Source organism: Quercus robur, chromosome 9 (genome assembly GCF_932294415.1).
Source record: "Quercus robur chromosome 9, dhQueRobu3.1, whole genome shotgun sequence".
Taxonomy (NCBI): domain Eukaryota; kingdom Viridiplantae; phylum Streptophyta; class Magnoliopsida; order Fagales; family Fagaceae; genus Quercus; species Quercus robur.
In genome coordinates this window covers 684492-705253 of record NC_065542.1, presented here as the reverse complement: position 1 = coordinate 705253, position 20762 = coordinate 684492, and the positions used below count along the sequence as shown (strand labels likewise).

Sequence of the window (20762 nt, the reverse complement as noted above, 5' to 3'; positions counted from 1 at the left end):
CACAACATGAATCCTTCACCCGGGATGACGACCATCCGTCCCAGCCACCACGCAAAGTGATCGGGGAGATAAACACGATCACAGGAGGACCATTCTCAGGGGGATCGTTTAGATCACTCAGAAAAGCATACCACAGACAGGTGAACAGCGTCCACACCATGCCTCCGTCTAAGTACCGACGAACATACCAAGACATGTCCTTTAATGAAGGAGACGCCAGGGGAGTGAAGCAGCCTCACAACGATCCCCTGGTCATAGTGCTGAATATAGAAGGGTTCAATACCAGAAGGATCCTTGTTGATAACGGGAGCTCAGCGGATATCATCTACCTCCCAGCCTTCCAGCAGTTGAAATTAGATCCAAAAAAGCTCCGTCCTTTCGACTCTCCACTTGTCAGTTTCAGTGGAGACAGGGTCTACCCCAGGGGTATAGTGACCCTGACGGTGACAGCAGGGACCTATCCATTGCAGTTGACCAAGCAAGTAGACTTCCTGGTTGTAGATTGCCCCTCGTCCTACAATGTCATCATTGGGAGGCCTACCCTAAACAAGTGGAAGGCGGCAACGTCAACCTACTGTTTGAAGGTGAAATTCCCAACAAACGACGGTGTGGGTGAAGTGAAGGGTGATCAAGTCCTGGCAAGGGAGTGCTATCAGGCAGTACTGGCAAGAAAGGAGAACCACACGTGGACGATAGAAGAAAAAGAGGAAGACGGGATGGAGATCCTGGAAGCAGTGGAATTGGTAGAAGGAAATGCGGACAGGACAACCAGGATAGGGACGACGCTAAGCCCCGAGATGAGAGCGAGACTCATAAAGTTCCTTAAAGGGAATCTAGATGTCTTTGCATGGAGTCACGAGGACATGCCAGGCATATCTCCAGAAATCATCCAGCATAGGCTGAATGTGGACCCCAGCAGGAAGCCCGTTCAGCAACGACGAAGAACTTTCGCTCCAGAACGAGATCAGGCAGTAGCAGAGGAAGTAACCAAACTCTTGACGGCTGGATTCATCCGGGAGGTATACTATCCAGAATGGCTCGCCAACGTCGTCCTGGTAAAGAAACCAAATGGAAAGTGGAGAATGTGTGTAGACTTCACCGACCTGAACAAAGCATGCCCAAAGGACAACTTCCCTCTACCAAGGATAGACCAGCTCGTGGACTCTACCGCCGGACACAAGCTATTGACGTTCATGGACGCCTTCTCAGGGTACAACCAGATAAAGATGGCTGAAGAAGACCAGGAGAAGACCGCCTTCATCACAAGCCAAGGACTCTACTGTTACAAGGTGATGCTTTTTGGGTTGAAAAATGCTGGAGCTACATATCAAAGGATGGTAAACAAAATGTTCAACCAACAAATTGGCAGAAACATGGAGGTATACGTAGACGATATGCTCGTCAAGAGTAAGGAAGAGTTCGCTCATCTGGACGACCTGGCGGAGACTTTTGCAACCCTAAAAAAACACCAGATGAAGTTGAATCCCAGCAAATGTGTTTTTGGGGTAGCCTCGGGAAAGTTCCTAGGATTCATGGTGTCCCAGAGAGGAATAGAAGCAAATCCAGAGAAGGTACGAGCAATCATTGACATGGCCTCACCCAAGACCGTCAAAGATGTACAAAAACTCACAGGAAGGATAGCAGCTCTAAACAGGTTCGTCTCTAGGGCCACAGACAAATGCCTTCCCTTCTTCAAAACCCTGAAGCAGGCTTTTGCTTGGACCGACGAATGCGAAGCAGCGTTCCAAGAGCTGAAGCAATACCTGAGCAATCCACCTCTCCTAAGCCCGTCCAAAGGAGGAGAGAACCTATACTTGTACCTGGCGGTGTCAGCCTCGGCAGTAAGCGCAGCCTTGATTAGAGAAGAAGGCAAGAAGCAACTCCCGGTGTACTACGTCAGCCAAGCCTTTCAAGGAGCTGAGTTCAGGTACCCAAGGATCGAAAAGATTGCATTTGTACTTATAGTAGCCTCGCGCAAGCTCAGGCCATATTTCCAGTCAAATCCTATCCTTGTGATGACGGATCAACCAATTAAGAAATCAATGAACAAACCAGAAGCAGCAGGGAGAATGGTCCAATGGGCAATCGAACTCAGCCAATTTGACATCGAGTACCATCCAAGAACAGCTATCAAGGCACAAGCTCTGGCTGACTTCATCGCTGAATTCACTCTCCCAGATAAAGATGGAATTATCGACGAAGCTGATAAATGGACGATACAGACAGATGGTTCGTCAGCCCAAAAGAAGGGGGGAGTAGGGGTCGTGATAACCACCCCCGATGGAGAAATGATGAAATATGGGGTTCAACTAAAGTTCCCAGCCACCAATAACGAAGCCGAGTATGAAGGAATATTGACGGGCTTGAGGCTTGGAAAAGCTCTTGGTGCCAAAAATTTGCTGATCCAGAGTGATTCAAAGCTGGTAATCGGACAGATCAGTGGAGAGTACGAGGCAAAGGAAGAAAGGATGCAGAAATACCTTAAATTGACGAGGCAACTAACTCAGGAGTTCGACACAGTGGAGTTCGTCCAGATACCAAGAAACCAGAATATTGGGGCCGACGAAGTATCGAAACTAGCGTCATCAGAAGCAGGAGGGACGAGCTCAGACGTGGCAATAGAGATTCAGAAACACCCAAGTATTGAAGAGGTGGCGGTGCTCACCACCCAGAGCACAAACACCTGGATGACGCCCATAATATCCTTCCTCCGAGACGGGCACTTACCTCAGAATACTGACGAAGCCAGAAAGGTCAAAAAGAGAGCGGCCAGGTTCACGATCCTAAATGACGTCTTGTACAAGAGAGGCTTCTCTATGCTTTACCTAAAGTGCGTCGACGAGGATGAGGCCAAATACATCCTAGAAGAAGTACACGGAGGAGTCTGTGGCGACCATGTCGGCTCCAGATCCCTAGTCAACAAGGTGATAAGAGCAGGGTACTTTTGGCCAACCATGCAGGGGGATGCTGCTGACATCGTCAGAAGGTGCGACAGATGCCAGCGGTACAGGAATGTACAACGGCTTCCAGCGGAGAAGATGACGACCATATCCTCCCCATGGCCATTCGCACAATGGGGAATCGATATCGTCGGTCCTCTGCCCCAAGGTAAAGGTCAGGTAAAATTCCTTCTAGTTGCTATTGACTATTTCACAAAATGGGTTGAAGCAGAGGCCCTAGCAACCATCACTGAGGCTCGGATCCGGAGCTTCGTGTGGAAAAACATAATCTGCAGGTTCGGGATTCCTTTGACGATCATATCTGATAATGGGAAGCAGTTCGACAGCCAAGGCTTCAGAGACTTCTGCTCGGACCTCGGGATCAAGAATCAGTTCTCATCCCCGGGACACCCCCAGGTAAACGGACAGACGGAAGCAAGGAACAGGACGCTGCTCAAGATAATCAAAACCAAGCTGGACGAAGCAAAAGGTGCCTGGCCAGAAGAACTACCTAGTGTCCTGTAGGCATACAGGACTACAGCCAGAACCCCAACAGGAGAGACACCCTTCAGGCTTACCTATGGCACAGAGGCAGTGATCCCAGTAGAAGTTGGAGTAACAAGCATCAGGCGAGGAACATTCAGAGAGGGACTCAATGACGAGGAACTGCGGTTCAACCTGGATTGCTTGGATGAAGTAAGAGACAATGCGTCCAGTAGAATGGCAAAGTATCAAAAGAAAATGGCCGAGTACTACGACAAAAGGGTTAAACTCAGGTGACTGGATATAGGGGACCTCGTCCTTCGCAAAGTCACTATAGCAACTAAAGACCCTACTCAAGGGAAGCTGGGCCCTACGTGGGAAGGGCCCTACTGCGTCGTTCACTACTCTAGACAGGGAAGTTACCATCTGGAAACTATGGACGGACAAAAGCTCCCTCGTCCTTGGAATATTGAGCATTTAAAAAAATACCATGAGTAAATGTAATACACGAAGGCATTCGTTCTTGAAGTTAATAAAAGTATTATTCCTCTGATGTTTTTGCGCAGGCAGTACTAGTCAACCATGAGGTCTATAAATCACTAAGTAACAAGATTCCGCCTTGACGGATGTAAGTTACTAACGACCATGATTGAAAAACTAAGTAACAAGATTCTGCCTTGACGGATGTAAGTTACTGACGACCATAATAAGATGGTTAAAAGACTAAGTAACAAGATTCCGCCTTGACGGATGTAAGTTACTGACGATCATAATAAGATGGTTAAAAGACTAAGTAACAAGATTCCGCCTTGACGGATGTAAGTTACTGACGACCATAATAAGATGGTTAAAAGACCAAGTAACAAGATTCCGCCTTGACGGATGTAAGTTACTGACGATAAATAAAAAAAGAGCGCAGTACATCAAATCAAAACAGAATGTAACAACTGATTGACAAAGCACAAAAGTTATAGACAGATGTAAATCAAAACATCTAGAGGAAAAGTAAGTACGCTTCACTCAAGCCCATAACCGCTGGGCCACTATCATTGTTTTCAAAATAAAATTAACTGTTTTAAGATTAGATTTACAAAAAGAAAAGGCCCAAAACAAGACGGGCACCCACCATAAAACAAAAGGGAAAATTTCTAAGTATTAAAAATCAAGCATCAGCTGTGCCTTCACTGGCCGGTACGTCAGCAACAGGCTCAGGTGCATTATCACCAGGGGCAGAAGATGAAGCCGCCTCCTCCAGAGCCATTTCCTTGTCAACTTCCTCCAAATCCAGACTCTCCAGGTTGACTCCAGAAGGATGCTTGATCATGTACCTCCGGAGAAGCTCAAAACCTTTGAAATACCAACTGAAGAGCACGGTATTGTACTCGTCAGTGGTCTGGAAAGCCTCCACGGATCGAGCAGCGATGGTCACAAGTTTCTCCTTGGCTGCAAGAAGCTGCTCGTCCTTCTCGTGAGTCAACCTGCGCTCAACTCTGAGGTCGTCCTCCAGCACCTTGACCTTCTCCTTCAATGTCGTTGCCTCGTCCATAGAAGTGATCAGGTTCGTCCTCAGGTCAGAGTTCTCCTTCTCCAAGGCCTCCATCCGGGTTGCCAGAGACGCCACCTTGGCCCCTTGAGTGAGGTACTCAGCGGTGATATGGAGACTCTCTCCCAACACCTGGAGGGAATTATGAAGTCGTCCATAAAAAAAGAAAAAAAAATGATGAAGAGGGAAGAACCCCACACCTGGACGAGTTTGTGGACATGACGAGAGGCCACATCGTTTAAGGACAAGTCAGAGAGAGCCTTCAAGTCCGCTGAAGTGACGACCTCGTGAGCTCTTTCTACGGCCAATGACTCGTCATCCCATATTGTGGATGAACGAGTTTCAGTCTTCTCCTTCCCTTTGCCAGCCACACGCGGCCTTTTAGAGCCGGGAGTAGGAATCTCTTCTATTGAAACGGTCGGGGAGGCAGTCCTCGTCGTTTCGGAAGCTATGGAAGGAACGATGCTGAGCGGGATGGATGCAGGACCCTTCCCGGTGACTCGTACAGTCTTCTTCCCCAGATTGGACAGGGGTTCGTCCTTCTTTGATCTCATCTTTGCGTACATATCCTTGTTGAATTTTGTCGTCATCTCTGCAAGAAGAAAGTGTGTCAAAAATTGCTTAAGTATACATAAGAAGAATCAGCATTGACGAAGTTAAAACTTACTCTTTTTTCCTTCAATGCCAAGCTGACGAAGAACGAAGGGAGACGGGTCAGGACCAAGGTTGTAAAATGCAAGAGACCGGGGGTCAACCAGTTCGTCCCAGCTCTCAATCGTCTCAGCTTACCCGATCGCAGTCTCTATGCGTTCCTTATACCGTCTCTTCAGTTCGGGCCGTCTCTTAACTATACCAAACAAAGAAGTCAAGAGGTTAGCAAGACCAGAGCCTCAAAATTGGCAAAATTGAAACGACGGGAAGAAATACTGACGCACCTAAGGTCGGGATCCCCCACCGACGGAGCAACCTCGGGATATCACCCCAATCACTGCTGGATTGAGTCTCGAAGTCGTCCCCAGACACAAAGAAAAAGCGCGACTTCCAATACCTGAATGACGAGGGCAATCCCTTGACGATCCTAGTTTTTCTTTCCCAAGGGATTAATTCATAATACCCCCATTCCTTAGACTCTTTCAAACGATACAGGTAGGTGAGCTCGCCTATCCTGATCATATCCCCGTTGGAGGCCAACCATATTTGCATACAGTTGATGACGATCCTCCACGAGTTAGGCATAAGCTGCCCGGGTGCTATACCAAAGTGATCTAAAAGTTCCATCAGGAACGGGTGGACGGGGAGCCTAAGCCTGCAAGTAAAGGTTGACTCGTAAAAGCATATTTCGCCTGGAAAAAAGTGACAGGCCCTATCTTCTTCCCTAGGTAGACGAACGCAAACCCTAGACGGAAATTGGAACCTATCCTTGAATCTACCTACGGTCTCGGCATCCAGACCACAAATCTCATTGAGGGCATAAAAAGCCCTAACCTCTCGAGGGCCAGAGACGGCTGTATCTCCTTCAGCCGGGTCACCACTAGATGATAGCCTAGTCTCAAGGTCACTAGACCTAACCTCAGACATTAGTCCTCTCCCTCCTAAACCCTCGAACCAATTGAGCGATTGACGGAGCAAGGGCAATAATTCGCCCAAAACCACGCTCAGACTATTGCCCTCGTACACAAAATTTTCTAAAAACGGGTAATTACCCAAAGACCCCCCTAGACGCGCAAAAAGAAAGGAGATCGACGGGCAAGCTATCCTAACCTCCAAGCTATCAACCATGGAAAATGCAGAAATCGGAGGGCAGAAAAATAAGGTACGAAACTAAAACCCCAAAAGAAAAACAAGGACCAACAACAGAAAAGAAGCAAAAGGGAAATAGCAAATCAGAAATCATGCTGTAGTAAAAGAAGAAAAAGAAGAAAGAAAAAGGAAAGAGAAACGTACCTCCAATGGCGGAACAGCAGAAGCTCAGCACAAGGCAATTTGGAGAAGAAAGGAAGTCTCAAGAAAATGCTCAGAGTATCATTGAAGAATTGGTCTGTTTTTGCTCTCTGAGAAGTAGACGAAAAATTAAAAAGGAGAAGTTTTAAATGTGGGCCAAAAAACGATTGAAAAACCAGCGGGAAACCCAAGGGTCATGCCATTAATTCCACAGATCATCACGCGCCACGTGGCCATGATTGCGTGTAGCGCCGCCACTAAGCATTAAAAGCGGAACAGAACCCCAAGAGTCACAAGAAAAACTTTTCATCTTCTGTGATCGTCATGACATGTCACCGACGACCCCAGAACCTGGGGGGCAACTGACAGGAATGACGATTCTACCTCCCACTGACGGAGATAACAATAGTGACGAAGGAATCATCCATGACGAGGTCATCAAAAATAACGAAGAAAACCATCATCACTGACGAAGGCAGGGGATCATTCAATGCAGTCAATCAATGACCTGAGCAGTTACTAAATCGACCAAGCAGACCGTTGGGAGCCTCTTAAAAGTCTCATTACTGGACCAGGGGCGTTACTTCTGAGAGCATTAACAGCCTCAACGGCTAGCCCCTAAGGCCCCAGGTATAAAGCTTCCATACAATCAACAGAAGGGAAGATATATGCAAAAAATACTCTGAAAGCACATTCTACTTCTTTATTGTGTTTATCCTTTATTCTAACTTTGGCATCGGAGACGTTGTGGCAGGCACCACACCGGTGGCCCTCATCGAGCGGACCTTCATATTCTACAGGGAATTCCATCTGCCCACTCTTACTGACGAATTTGTGTTCCATCAAACATGCTACCTGTTGAATTTGAGCTAAAGGTGATCATGTGCACGTTATTTAGGACCGTTGTCTCTGAGGCTCTACCTAATACTTTCCTACAAACCGGATTCGGATTCACATTTTGTCATCTCTTTCTTTAAAAAAAAAAAAAAAAAAAAAATTATGCCTCTTAATAGTAACATGTTTGGATTTTAGAACAGTTTGTTTGATTTGATTTTCACAAAATATTTCTCAATGAGATGGCAGTTGTGAATGGTAGTTGATACGTTAATAATTAGTTCACAGCCGAAGGTGTTGACACCTCCTAATATTTCTAATATAAACATTCAGAATTCAAAATCTCTACTTCTCAACTATTTAATTATATATTAAAAAAGTGAGTTCATATAAAAATCAATAAAACCTATTAACTCAATTATATGTTCTTTCTATTGATTGGTTTTCCATGTATTTTCTTCTGTCCGTTAATTTGTATTTAATTGAGAGGTCAAAGTGTTGGAGTTGAAGTTGCTGCATTGAGCATCTTGGATGAGTGAATTTGGTGTGTCATGCGAAATGTCAAGCAAAGTGCAAGTTTTAAAAATTTGTTACTTGCAATCTCGCCTGACACTCAACTGATACTCGATTGAGCAAGATTTCTAGAACCTAATAGAATTTTAGTTACACACTTCCCTGTTGTACCCATCCAATTAACTCTCATATAGCCTTCTCAACCCACGAAATACAATACTTGATTCTCATATTGAAGTGTGAGAGAGTTACCCTTTACCCTAGAGCAAAAATCTATGTTGTCTCTCTACCTTTAACCTCTTCAATTTTATCAACAAAAATAAAAACTCTCCAATTACCAATTCCATAGTGAGGAGATTCAAAACCTTATACACATAGAATGAAAACATTGATCGAACTTAGAATCTTTTATTTTGATACCATGGTAAATTATTAATTGTGTCAAAAGATTAAACTGTTATAAAACAATTAATGAATGTAATCATAATTCTAATAGGTGACTCAACTTGCAAAACCAAAAACTAACATGGAAAAAGGATTGGTGTAATCAGTTGGGAGTAGGAGCATGAAGCTTAAAAGACAAAATTTAGCTACAAAATTAGTTGTACCTTAGGCTATAATCTTACTCAATATCTTTTTTTTTTGGAGGTGAATTTTGAAAAATTCACCATTGAATTACATTTTCTTTTTATATCCTCCATGCTTGTGAAATTCCTAAAAAATTAAAGAATAACAGTTACGTCACAATAAATTGTTTAAATTATAAGTTTTTGTAGTTTGAAATTATGCATGAAATATAAACTTATAGATCATATAGTAAATAATATCCGATTGACACAAAATTTGACATGTGTATTAAGAGCATAAAGAACATGTAATTCAACGATTAGATTTTTAAAATATGATTCAATGTTTATTTTAAGACTGTAGCCTAAGGTTACAACCAATTTTATAGCTAAACTTTGTCTGAACTCAAATTCAATTTCCTTTATATAGTTTGGAGGGCTTGTAAGTGTGATGTATTGCACAGCTATTGTAGTTAGTGCATTAGTTGGTGCTATAGTCTCCAGAGAGTTTTGAGTTTTGAGTTTTTTTTTTTTTTTTTTTTTCCCTCTACAAACACTTTGTGGTGTTTGGGTTCTTGTGTTTGCTATTGGGATTTGCTTTTATGATTGTGTATCCATCCATGCATTGGCTAATCATATTAACAATTGGACTTAATTTGTTAATTAGGTTTAAATTGATATAAGCCATAAATTAGGGTCTAAAGTGTAAACTCTCACTCTTTAAAAATAATAATTAAATATAAAAATTACATGAAGAGATGAAGGAAAAAAAAAAATCAAAGGAAAAAAGTGAGACAGAGGATTCATTTTTAGATCTGATTCGACATGTCAGCGTAAAGAATTTTTAGAAGCCTAGAAGTAGAGGCAATGTTTATTTTACATAATATCAATGTTGTAAGTGATTTCTGAGTAGTGATGACTAAAAAAAGGAAAAAAGTGAGATAGAGACAGGATTCATCTATACTATCTATATACTATTATGAGAGACCGCTAAAATTAGGAGTGCTCTCAAAAAAGAGATTTTTGGGTGCTTTTAAGGGCACCTCTTTTTTTGGGTAAGTGGTGTGGAGTCACCACTTATTTTTTTATACAAAAAATAATAATAAAATAAACACAACTTTACATGATTGAATTGCTTCATTTTTATTGATTGAGTAAAAAGTACAAACTTGATATATTGAGTATTACATGGCTTTAAGTCCTAGTTACAAACTACCAAAAAAATACATGGCTTTTTGTCCTAGTTACAATCTTCCCAAACCGGATCCCGCAATTAACCCATTGCATCAACCAATATGAACTGGTTCTCTCTTGAACTGCTTCTCAAACACCAAGAACCTTCTCACTACTCTGAATTTGGTGAGATAAGGATTTGGTTTATGATCCTCTCATGGATATGACAATGGAGAGGGTGAGAGTAAAGGAATTTGGAGAATCAAGTGTATAAGATTGTGGATGAATCAATCTTGTTTTTCTCTAGGGTTTCTCTCTCAAAATTCCCTCTGGAAGATCTCTACATTTTGTGGGTATGAGGGTATTTTTTAGTAGAGTATGGGATGAAATGTGAAAAGTCATTTTTTAGCAAAACAGAGTGCATAACTAGTCACTCGCAACTGGGATGAGTCGCAAGTTCCAGTCACCAGTTACCAAACTAGGCCAGATTGTACTTTTTGTCCTGTAGTGATCCAGCTAACTTGACTCTTCATCTTCTTGCATGCTTCACACGTGTGCTTCATTTTGGCGAGACACCACTCGCGAGTTAGTCGCGAGTCCAGTCTTGAGTCACCTTCTTATTATACACTCTTGATCAAATCTTCACACTCTCTCACACACAACCCTTACATTATTTCCACCTAAATACAAGGTTTCTAAATGCTGAATTACAAGCAAATTTGACATGAAATAAAGCCAACACATAGTTGAATAAATTCAATTTTACAAATAATAATGAGAAAAATGAGTAGTTATAATATAAGTGAGTCCAAATTTATAAATTTAAACTTTTGAATGAAGTAGTACCCCTCGGTTAGGGTTGGGGTTCCAATTCCCTAACCCTATTGTTGACAAGTTATTGTTGTAATGCTCTCCTTTATTAGAAGAGTTAGGGTTTCAATCTCCCCTTCCTATTGTTGTAATGATCGAATTATAAAAATAAAATAAAAAATAATTATTTTGTTTTGCACTCAAAGTTGATTTTTTTTTTTTTTTTAGATTCTAGTTAGCTTGACTATTAAAGCCTTTTGTACTCAAATAAAAGATTTTGAGTTCAAATTCTGCCTACATGAAAAATAAACTAGTGTCTCAACATGATAATAGGTAGCAATCATCATGGAGATGACGGCATAGGTCGAAATTCTATCAAATCTATTAAAAATAATAATAATAATAATAATAATTGGTTTCCAAATAGGATATGACAACATAATTTTTTTTATATTAGAGAATTTATGACAATGACGCATAGAAAATCACTGAGTCACTTGTCCGACAGAGAATGTTGGAAGACCTTCAAGAAAGAAATCACACTATGTGGTTTTCTGTTTTCTAAGAAACATGTGGCATTGTATATGTATGAATCATTAAACTAAGAGATCACATTATGTGGTATTTTTTTTCTTTTCTAGAAAAATGTGGTATTATATGTATAAATCATCAAACATTTGTAAAAACAAACTAAATTGTTCATATGATGACAAGTATCGATATTATTTTCACATGGAACAATACTACATGAGGGTTTTGTGTTACACTTAAAAATTATATGGAGTTCATTTGTAAAAACAAACTAAATTGTTCATATATTGACAAGTATTGATACTATTTTCACATAGAACAATACTACATGAGGCTTTTGTGTTACATTCGAAATTTCATGGAGTTTACACTCAAAACCTTCATAGAGTTAGAGGTATAAATTAACCAAGATATTTATAAACAATTTGGGCTCAACTAAAAAAAAAGTTTGTTTATATATTTACATTTATTTAGCAAACGAGCTAATCTCAAGCTCTAATTTATGCACGATTGTTAAACAAGTCCAACTCACATAATAATTTGCTCGTAAACAACCTTGTGAACATAATACTTAATTTAAGTATATATAACATTATATGTTCAAGTATATGTGTATAATTGGATTATTTTTTATTAGGTATTACTTGGTATTAGATTTTGTATATCTATAAACAAGTTCATAAGATATCAAATTATAATTGTAACTTTTTTGGTAATATAAATAGTTATTCATATTCTCAAAAAAAAAAGTTATTCATAATAAAAATTATTTATAATTTTTAATCTAATTTTATAAGTTTATAAACAAAAATTGTTCTATCTAAATAACTCAAATACTATAATTTCAACTATAATTTAATTGTTAAATATTAGTATATGTAGGGACACGTTCCGCAACAAACCGCAGTAGGGTTGGGTTCGCACGTGAATGGGCCCAGACAATATCATTTGTAGAGAGTGGGTTCGAAAGGCTAGGTCGTGGTTACCCGGCGGTGGTTTTGTTGTAGTATTTATGCATGATTCAGGTGTATTCACCTCTGGAGTCTTTTTTTCTGGTCCCCCCCCTTCGCTAGATTATTTACTTTCTCTTTTATACTAGCCTACGTTCGCTGTCCCTCGTCCATGTGTAGGGTCGACCTTTCCAAAACTGCTACTTGTCCCGTCAGTCCCAATCCATAGTTGTTGGGGGCAGTTGATAAAGCCCAAGAGTCCGGCTCTGATGGGTGCAGAGTCCTGTAGGGAAAAAGTCATAAGAGCAGCCTTTCTTAGATATTTTAGATTTTCTTTCGAGTTTATTCCTATTCCGTTTTTGCCCCTCCTCTTGGTGGAATTTTGGGTCTGCCGAGGACTGAACTGTCCTCGGCAGCATCTCTGGACCTTTTTGGGTTTTATATTATTGGGCTTGGGCCATGGCTTTCTTTAGCTTTGGGAGTCCAGGGCCTTGGATCCCCCATGAGCGAGTGGGCCTGGCCCGTGAGTTATTGGGCCCCACAGTATAGATTTGTGAAGGAATAAAACTTTCAGTTGCAATGTTTAATATATATGAAAAAATAATAAGTTAATCAACTAGTTTGTGAACAAATTTAAGCTTGTTTAACAAGAAAATGATCCAAACTGAAACATGTAATCTACTTTGTTGATAAGCTCGAGATCGGCTTGTATTCAAAATAAAATTAAACGAATAATTTTGAACTTTTAATATTTGTATCATAAAATTTTTTTGGTTCTTCTTCGTTCACAACCCTACATAGACATAATTAACAATTTATACATAAAACATTACCGTAAGAAGGTTAAGTCTATTTGTTATTACATTCAAAACTTCAAAAAATTATTAATTATGTATTTGGCGAAAAAAATCACATGAGAATTTCCAATTTTGTGGGTGTATATATATAATAAACATATAATTTCATTTAATTGCCAGATTGAGTTTTACTTCTCTCTGTAGGCTGCGTTAGTTTCCTATCTAACGTAACCAATGAATCCAACATTCCTCCACACGGAATTCAATTCCAGTAAGTTCCTCGATTGTATTGCTATTCACTTTAATTTCTACCGGTCTTTACTTGTTACCTATAGTCTGTTTGCAGGGCTTCCTCGTCTTTTCCTACATCATTGCTACGATATTTCCCTGGTGTCAGAGGCGAGGACACCCACTTCGTCTTTATTTACAGTTTTCACGTACACTGCTTTGGATAGTAATTCCCTTCCAAGTATATATATATATATATATATATGTATACTTGGAAGTTAATATGAAAATTCAATAAGAATCCATATACATATACATATATATATATATATATATATATATATATAATTCTAAGTCCTTTTTTTTTTTTTTGGCTAAATTCAATAATTTTAAGTCTTATTTTACCGCAACCTTCCAACCGAGCAGTGAATATCCTCATAAAGGTTCCCCAGCTGAGACCAATCAGCTTAGACATGTTGTTAACGGAGTAGCCCATTCTTTAGCTCGGTTTGCTAGAAATCTTAGGGAGGAAGTTGTTTGGTTGGAGGAGGCCATTTGCAAACTGATTGATTAATGTTGAAAAAAATTGAATACTTGACACGTGAATGCTGTACCTTCTGTCTCACTTTTTTTCTTTTGGTTAGTCAAGACTCAAGACAGAAATCACCGGTCAATGTATGACTATTCGTTCTAACTTTTGAAAAAAAATTTAACACATCAATTATCTTGCTGCCTTTTGAATTTGAGCTCATGTGCACATTATTTAGGACAATTGTCACTGCCCAATAGTTTCCTACAAACCGGATTCGGATTCACATTTTGTCATTTTATTGATATGTTTGGAATGGTATATTTGATTTGATTTGATTTTTACGAGATATTTCATATCAGTTAAGGTGGCAGATTTAAATGTAGTTGATAAAATAATATTAATAGTGAGTTTAGAGCTAGCCAAAGGTTTTAATATTTTATAGCTCAACTAATTGGCATTTTTTTTTTATGAACTAAGAGGAAAAAGGAGAGAAAAAAAAAGATAATAGAAAGAGAAGTTCTCACATAAAATAAAAAAAAAAAAAAAAAAAGAAAAGAGAAGAAGTTCTTTTTTAACCCAATTTATCGAGTTTATTAATTAGACAAATTACTGAAATTTAAAAGAACCTAAGGAACAATAATGAAGTGAAAATACTATGACAAATGTACTCAATAAACATGTTGGAGAATGTGCTCTCAAGAGTTTTGTTTAGCAAAATTTGTTTGATTTTTGTTATTTGTCTCAAATTTTTTTTTGTTTCAAAATTTAACAAAACCTTTTTTTTTAATCCTAAAAATAAGTTAGTAATTTTTAATTTTTTATCACACATTTAATATAAAAAGTATAAAAATATATATTTTAATAAATACTTTGCAAATAAACTATAGAAAGCTATGAGACACCCAAACTTACACATATAGTTTGGCTTTTGGCTATATCATAACCGTTTGTTTCAACATTTTATCTTTGCTTATTTATGTAGTTCTAAAAAATATTTAAATTAGGTTACAATTGTAAACCTGCCATTGTTATAATTTATTTTCCTTAACTTATTTTAATTAAAAACATTAATTGAAAAAAAAAATATATTAAAAAAATAAATTATATAATACTGTATATAAAATAAATAAATTAAATGAAATCAAATAAACTGTTCCAAATATATTATTAAGAAGTAGGAAAAAAAAAATCCAACCAAGTTTCGGTGGAAAGCATTGAGCAGCGACAAAAGTCCTCGTATAATGTGCGCAAATGACAAACTTGCTCAAATTCAAAAGCTATCATGATTAACGTCACTTTTTTTCTTTTATTTTTTTCCAAAAAGTTAGAAAAGAATAGAGAAAGTCATCATTGGTGGAACCGTGGAAGTGATTTCTGCCTGCATGAGCGTGACTAACCAAAAGAAGTAAAGAACCAAGTGAGACACAGGGTACGGAATTCACGAGTAAAGTAGAAGTATTCAGTTTTTCTACAGTTTGCATGGCCTCCCGAGTCCAGGCCCAATCTTCCAGGAATCTACCCCGGAAAAAAAATAAAATAGAATTATAGAAATATATGGGTTCTGATGGAACACAAATCCGTCAGTGAATGAACAGATGGAATCACTCGTGGGGTGTGAAGGTTTGCACGACGAGGGACACCGGTGTGGCGCCTGCCACAAAGTCTCCGATGCGAAAGTTAGGATCACAGTTAAACACAATAAAGAAATAAAAGATAGTTTCAGAGTATTTTTTGCATATATCCGCTTCTGTTGGTTGTGTGAGAGTTTTATACCTGAGCCCATAAGGGCTAGCCGTTGAGGCTGTTAATCCTTTCTTTTGTAACGCACCTGGCTAGTAATGAGACTTTGAATAGGCCCTCCAACGGTCTTCTTGGTTGATTTGGTAACTGCTCGGATCATTGATTGATCGCATTGAATAACTCTCTGCCTCGTCAGTGATGATGGCTTCCTTCGTTGTTTCTGATCACTTCGTCATGGATGATTCTCCCGTCAGTAATGGTATCTTCGTCAGCGGGATGTAGAGTCGTCATTCCCGTCAGATGCCCCCCAGGTTCTGGGGTCGTCAATGACCCGTCATGACGATCACAGAAGATGAAAAGTTTTTCTTGTGACTCTTGGGGTTCTGTTCCGCCTTTAATGCTTAGTGGCGGCGCTACACGCAATCATGGCCACGTGGCGCTTGATGGTCTGTGGAATTAATGGCATGACCCTTGGGTTTCCCGCTGGTTTTTCAATCGTTTTTGGCCCACATTTAAAACTTCTCCTTTTCAACTTTTCGTTTATTTCTCAGAGAGCAAAAGCAAACCAGTTTTTTAGTGATACTCTGAATATTTTGAGGCTTCCTTTCTTCTCCGATTTGCCTTGCGTTGCTTCTGCCGTTCCGCCATTGGAGGTATGTTCTTCTTTCCTTTTTCTTTCTTCTTTTTCTTCTTTTACTATATAATTTCTTATTTGCTATTCCCTTTTCGCTTCTATTCTGGTGTTGGCTTTCGTTTTTCTTTTGAGGTTTCAGTTTCGTACCTTGTTTTCCTTTTGATTTCTGTATTTTCCATGGTTGATAGCTTAGAGGTTAGGATAGCTTGCCCGTCGATCTCCTTCCTTTTTGCACGTCTAGGGGGGTCTTTGGGTACTTACCCTTTTTTAGAAAATTTTGTGTACGAAGGCAATAGTCTGAGCGTCGTTTTGAGTGATTTGTTGCCGTTGCTCCGTCAATCGCTAAATTGGTTTGAGGGTTTAGGAGGGAGAAGATTAATGTCTGAGGTTAGGTCTAGTGACCTCGAGACTGGGCTATCGTCCAGTGGTGGCCCGGCTGAAGGAGATACCGCCGTCTCTGGTTCTCGAGAGGTTAGGGCTTTTTATGCCCTTAGGGAGATCTGTGGTCTGGATGATGAGACCGTGAATAGATTTAAGGATAGGTTCCAATTTCCGTCTAGGGTTCGTGTTCGTCGTCCTAGGGAGGAAGATAGGGCTTGTCACTTCTTTCCAGGCGAAATATGTTTTTATGAGTCAGCCTTCACCTGTGGGCTTAGGTTCCCCGTCCACCCGTTCCTGATGGAACTTTTAGATCATTTTGGTATAGCCCCTGGACAGCTCATGCCAAACTCGTGGAGGATCGTCATTAACTGTATGCAAATCTGGTTGGCCTCCAACGGGGATATGATCAGGATAGGTGAGCTCACCTACCTGTATCGTTTGAAAGAGTCTAAAGAGTGGGGGTATTACGAATTAGTCCCTTGGGAGAGAAAGATTAGGATCGTCAAGGGGTTGCCCTCGTCATTCAGGTATTGGAAGTCGCGCTTTTTCTTTGTGTTTGGGGACGACTTCGAGACCCAATCTAGCAGTGATTGGGGTGATATCCCGAGGTTGCTCCGTCGGTGGGGAACCCCGACCTTAGGTGCGTCAGTATTTCTCCCCGTTGTTTCAATCTTGCCAATTTTGAAGTTCTGGTCTTGCTGACTTCTTTGTTTCTTTGTTTGGTATAGTTAAGAGACGGCATGGGCTGAAGAGACGATATAAGGAACGCATAGAGACCGCCATCGGGTACGCTGAGACGATTGAGAGCTGGGACGAGCTGGTTGACCCTCGATCTCTTGCGTTTTACAACCTTGGTCCTGACCCATCTCCTTTCGTTCTTCGTCAGCTTGGCATTGAAGGCAAAAAGAGTAAGTTTTAACTTCGTCAATGCTGATTCCCCTTATGTATAACTTCGTCAATGCTGATTCCCCTTATGTATACTTAAGCAATTTTTTTTGACATACTTTCTTCTTGCAGAGATGACGACAAAGTTCAACAAGGACATGTATGCAAAAATGAGGTCAAAGAAGGACGAACCCCTGTCCAATTTGGGGAAGAAGACTGTGCGAGTCACCGGGAAGGGTCCTGCTTCCATCCCGCTCAGCATCGTTCCTTCAATAGCTTCTGAGACGACGAGGACTGCCTCCCCGGCCGTTTCAATAGAAGAGATCCCTACTCCCAGCTCCAAAAGGCCGCGTGTGTCTGGCAAAGGGAAGGAGAAGACGGGTACTCGTTCATCCACAATATGGGATGACGAGTCTCTGGCCGTAGAAAGAGCTCACGAGGTCGTTACTTCATCGGACTTGAAGGCTCTTTCTGACCTATCCTTAAACGATGTGGCCTCTCGTCACGTCCACAAACTTGTCCAGGTGCGGGGTTCTTCTCTCTTTATCATCATTTTTTTTTTTTTTTTTTAATAGACGACTTCATAATTCCCTCCAGGTGCTGGGAGAGAGTATCCATATCACTGCCGAGTATCTCACTCAAGGGGCCAAGGTGGCATCTTTGGCCACTCGGATGGAGGCTCTGGAGAAGGAGAACTCTGACCTGAGGACGAACCTGATCTCTTCCGTGGACGAGGCAACAACGTTCAAGGAGAAGGTCAAGGTGTTGGAGGACGACCTCAGAGTTGAGCGCGGGTTGACTCTTGAGAAGGACGAGCAGCTTCTGGCAGCCAAGGAGAAACTGGTGACCATCGCTGCTCGGTCTGTGGAGGCTTTCCAGACCACTGACGAGTACAACACCGTGCTCTTTAGTTGGTATTTTAAAGGTTTTGAGCTTCTCCGGAGGTACATGATCAAGCATCCTTCTGGAGTCAACCTGGAGAGCCTGGATTTGGAGGAAGTGGACAAGGAGATGGCTCTGGAGGAGGCGGCTTTGTCTTCTGCTCTTGGTGATGATGCTCCCGAGGATGCTCACGAGCCTGTTGCTGACGTGCCGGCCAGTGAAGGCACTGCTGATGCTTGACTCTTTATACTTAGAATAATTTTTTGTTTTGTTGTGGGTGCCCGTCTTGTTTTGGGCCTTTCTTTATGTAAATTTAATTTCAAAACAATTTACTTTATTTTGAAAACAATGATATTGGCCCAGTGTTTATGGGCTGGAATGAAGCGTACTTACTTTTCTTCTGGCTGGTTTGCATCCGTCCGTACTTTTTGTGCTTTGTTGATTAGTTGTTGATTTAATGCGCTGTGCTCTTCCGTGAACTGACTTCTGTCGTTTGACTCACGTCCGTCCAGGCGGACTCTTGTCACTTGGTCTTTTAACCTCATTATTAGGGTCGTCAGTAACTTACATCCGTCAAGGCGGAATCTTATTACTTAGTCTTTTAACCAAAGTATTATGGTCGTCGGTAACTTACATCCGTCAAGGCGGACTCTTGTTACTTAGTCTTTTTAACCATAGTATTATGGTCGTCATTAACTTACATCCGTCAAGGCGGAATCTTGTTACTTAGTTTTCAACCATAGTATTATGGTCGTCAGTAACTTACATCCGTCAAGGCGGAATCTTGTTACTTAGTTTTCAACCATAGTATTATGGTCGTCAGTAACTTACATCCGTCAAGGTGGAATCTTGTTACTTAGTTTTCAACCATATTATTATGGTCGTCAGTAACTTACATCCGTCAAGGCGGAATCTTGTTACTTAGTCTTTTTACCATAGTATTATGGTCGTCCGTAACTTACATCCGTCAAGGCGAAATCTTGTTAATTAATGATTTATAGGCCTCATGGTCGACCTGTACTGCCTGCGCACAAACATTGAATGAATAATATTTTTATTAACTTCAGTAATGAGTGCATTCGTGTGTTACATTTACTCATGGTATTTCTTTAAATGCTCAATGTTCCAAGGACGAGGGAGCTTTCGTCCGTCCATAGTTTCCAGATGGTAACTCCCTTGCCTAGAGTAATGAACGACGCGATATGGCCCTTCCCATGTAGGGCCCAGCTTCCCTTGAGTATGATCTTTAGTAGCTATAGTGACTTCGCGAAGGACGAGGTCCCCTATGGCCAGACGCCTGAGTTTGACCCTCTTATTGTAATACTCGGCCATTTTCTTTTGATACTTTGTCATTCTACTGGACGCGTTGTCTCTTATTTCATCCAAGCAATCCAGGTTGAACCGCAGCCCCTCGTCATTGAGTCCCTCTCTGAAAGCTCCTCGCCTGATGCTTGTTACTCCAACTTCTACTGGGATCACTGCTTCTGAGCCGTAGGTAAGCCTGAAGGGCGTCTCTCCTGTCGGGGTTCTGGCTGTAGTCCGGTATGCCCACAAGACACTAGGCAGTTCCTCTGGCCAGGCACCTTTTGCTTCGTCCAGCTTGGTTTTGATTATCTTGAGCAGCGTCCTGTTTGTTACTTCCGTCTGTCCATTTGCTTGGGGGTGTCCCGGGGATGAGAACTGATTCTTGATCCCGAGGTTCGAGCAGAACTCTCTGAAGCCTTGGCTATCGAACTGCTTCCCATTATCAGATATGATCGTCAAAGGGATCCCGAACCTGCAAATAATGTTTTTCCACACGAAGCTCCGGATCCGAGCCTCAGTGATGGTTGCTAAGGCCTCTGCTTCAACCCATTTTGTGAAATAGTCAATAGCAACTAGAAGGAATTTTACCTGACCTTTACCTTGGGGCAGGGGACCGACGATGTCGATTCCCCATTGCGCGAATGGCCATGGGAAGGATATGGTCGTCATCTTCTCTGCTGGAAGCCGTTGTACATTCCCGTACCGCTGGCATCTGTTGCATCTTCTGACGAGGTTAGCAGCATCCCCCTGCATGGTTGGCCAAAAGTACCCCGCTCTTATCACCTTGTTTACTAGGGATCTGGGGCCGGCATGGTCGCCACAGACTCCTCCGTGTACTTCTTCTAGGATGTATTTGGCCTCGTCCTCGCCGACGCACTTCAGGTAGGGCATAGAGAAGCCTCTCTTGTACAAGACGTCATTTAAGATCGTGAACCTAGCCGCTCTCTTTCTGACCTTTCTGGCTTTGTCAGTATTCTGAGGTAAGTGTCCGTCTTAGAGGAAGGATATTAAGGGCGTCATCCAGGTGTTTGTGCCCTGGGTGGTGAGCACTGCTACCTCTTCAATACTTGGGCATTTCTGAATTTCTATTGCCAC

General features: G+C 41.2%; 1 protein-coding gene across 1 annotated transcript; it reads right to left on the bottom strand.

Moving 5' to 3' along the window:
- Positions 1-4584: 4584 nt before the first annotated feature.
- On the bottom strand, positions 4585-6543 carry LOC126699699 (uncharacterized). Its single transcript, XM_050397650.1, has 3 exons — positions 6396-6543; positions 5166-5557; positions 4585-5097 (listed from the first exon to the last, which is right to left on the bottom strand). Exons 1-3 carry the CDS (start codon positions 6541-6543, stop codon positions 4585-4587), a joined length of 1053 nt encoding a protein of 350 aa, XP_050253607.1.
- Positions 6544-20762: the final 14219 nt, after the last annotated feature.

What these genes read in the sequence shown, in the direction of transcription:
- LOC126699699 (XM_050397650.1), bottom strand. Translation starts at nt 6,543, where the DNA reads ATGTCTGAGGTTAGGTCTAGTGACCTTGAGACTAGGCTATCATCTAGT. An exon ending in TCTGGATGCCGAGACCGTAG is followed by an intron (nt 5,558 to 6,395) that starts GTAGATTCAAGG and finishes TTCTTCTTGCAG; the next exon opens with AGATGACGACAAAATTCAAC. An exon ending in ATGTCCACAAACTCGTCCAG is followed by an intron (nt 5,098 to 5,165) that starts GTGTGGGGTTCT and finishes AATTCCCTCCAG; the next exon opens with GTGTTGGGAGAGAGTCTCCA.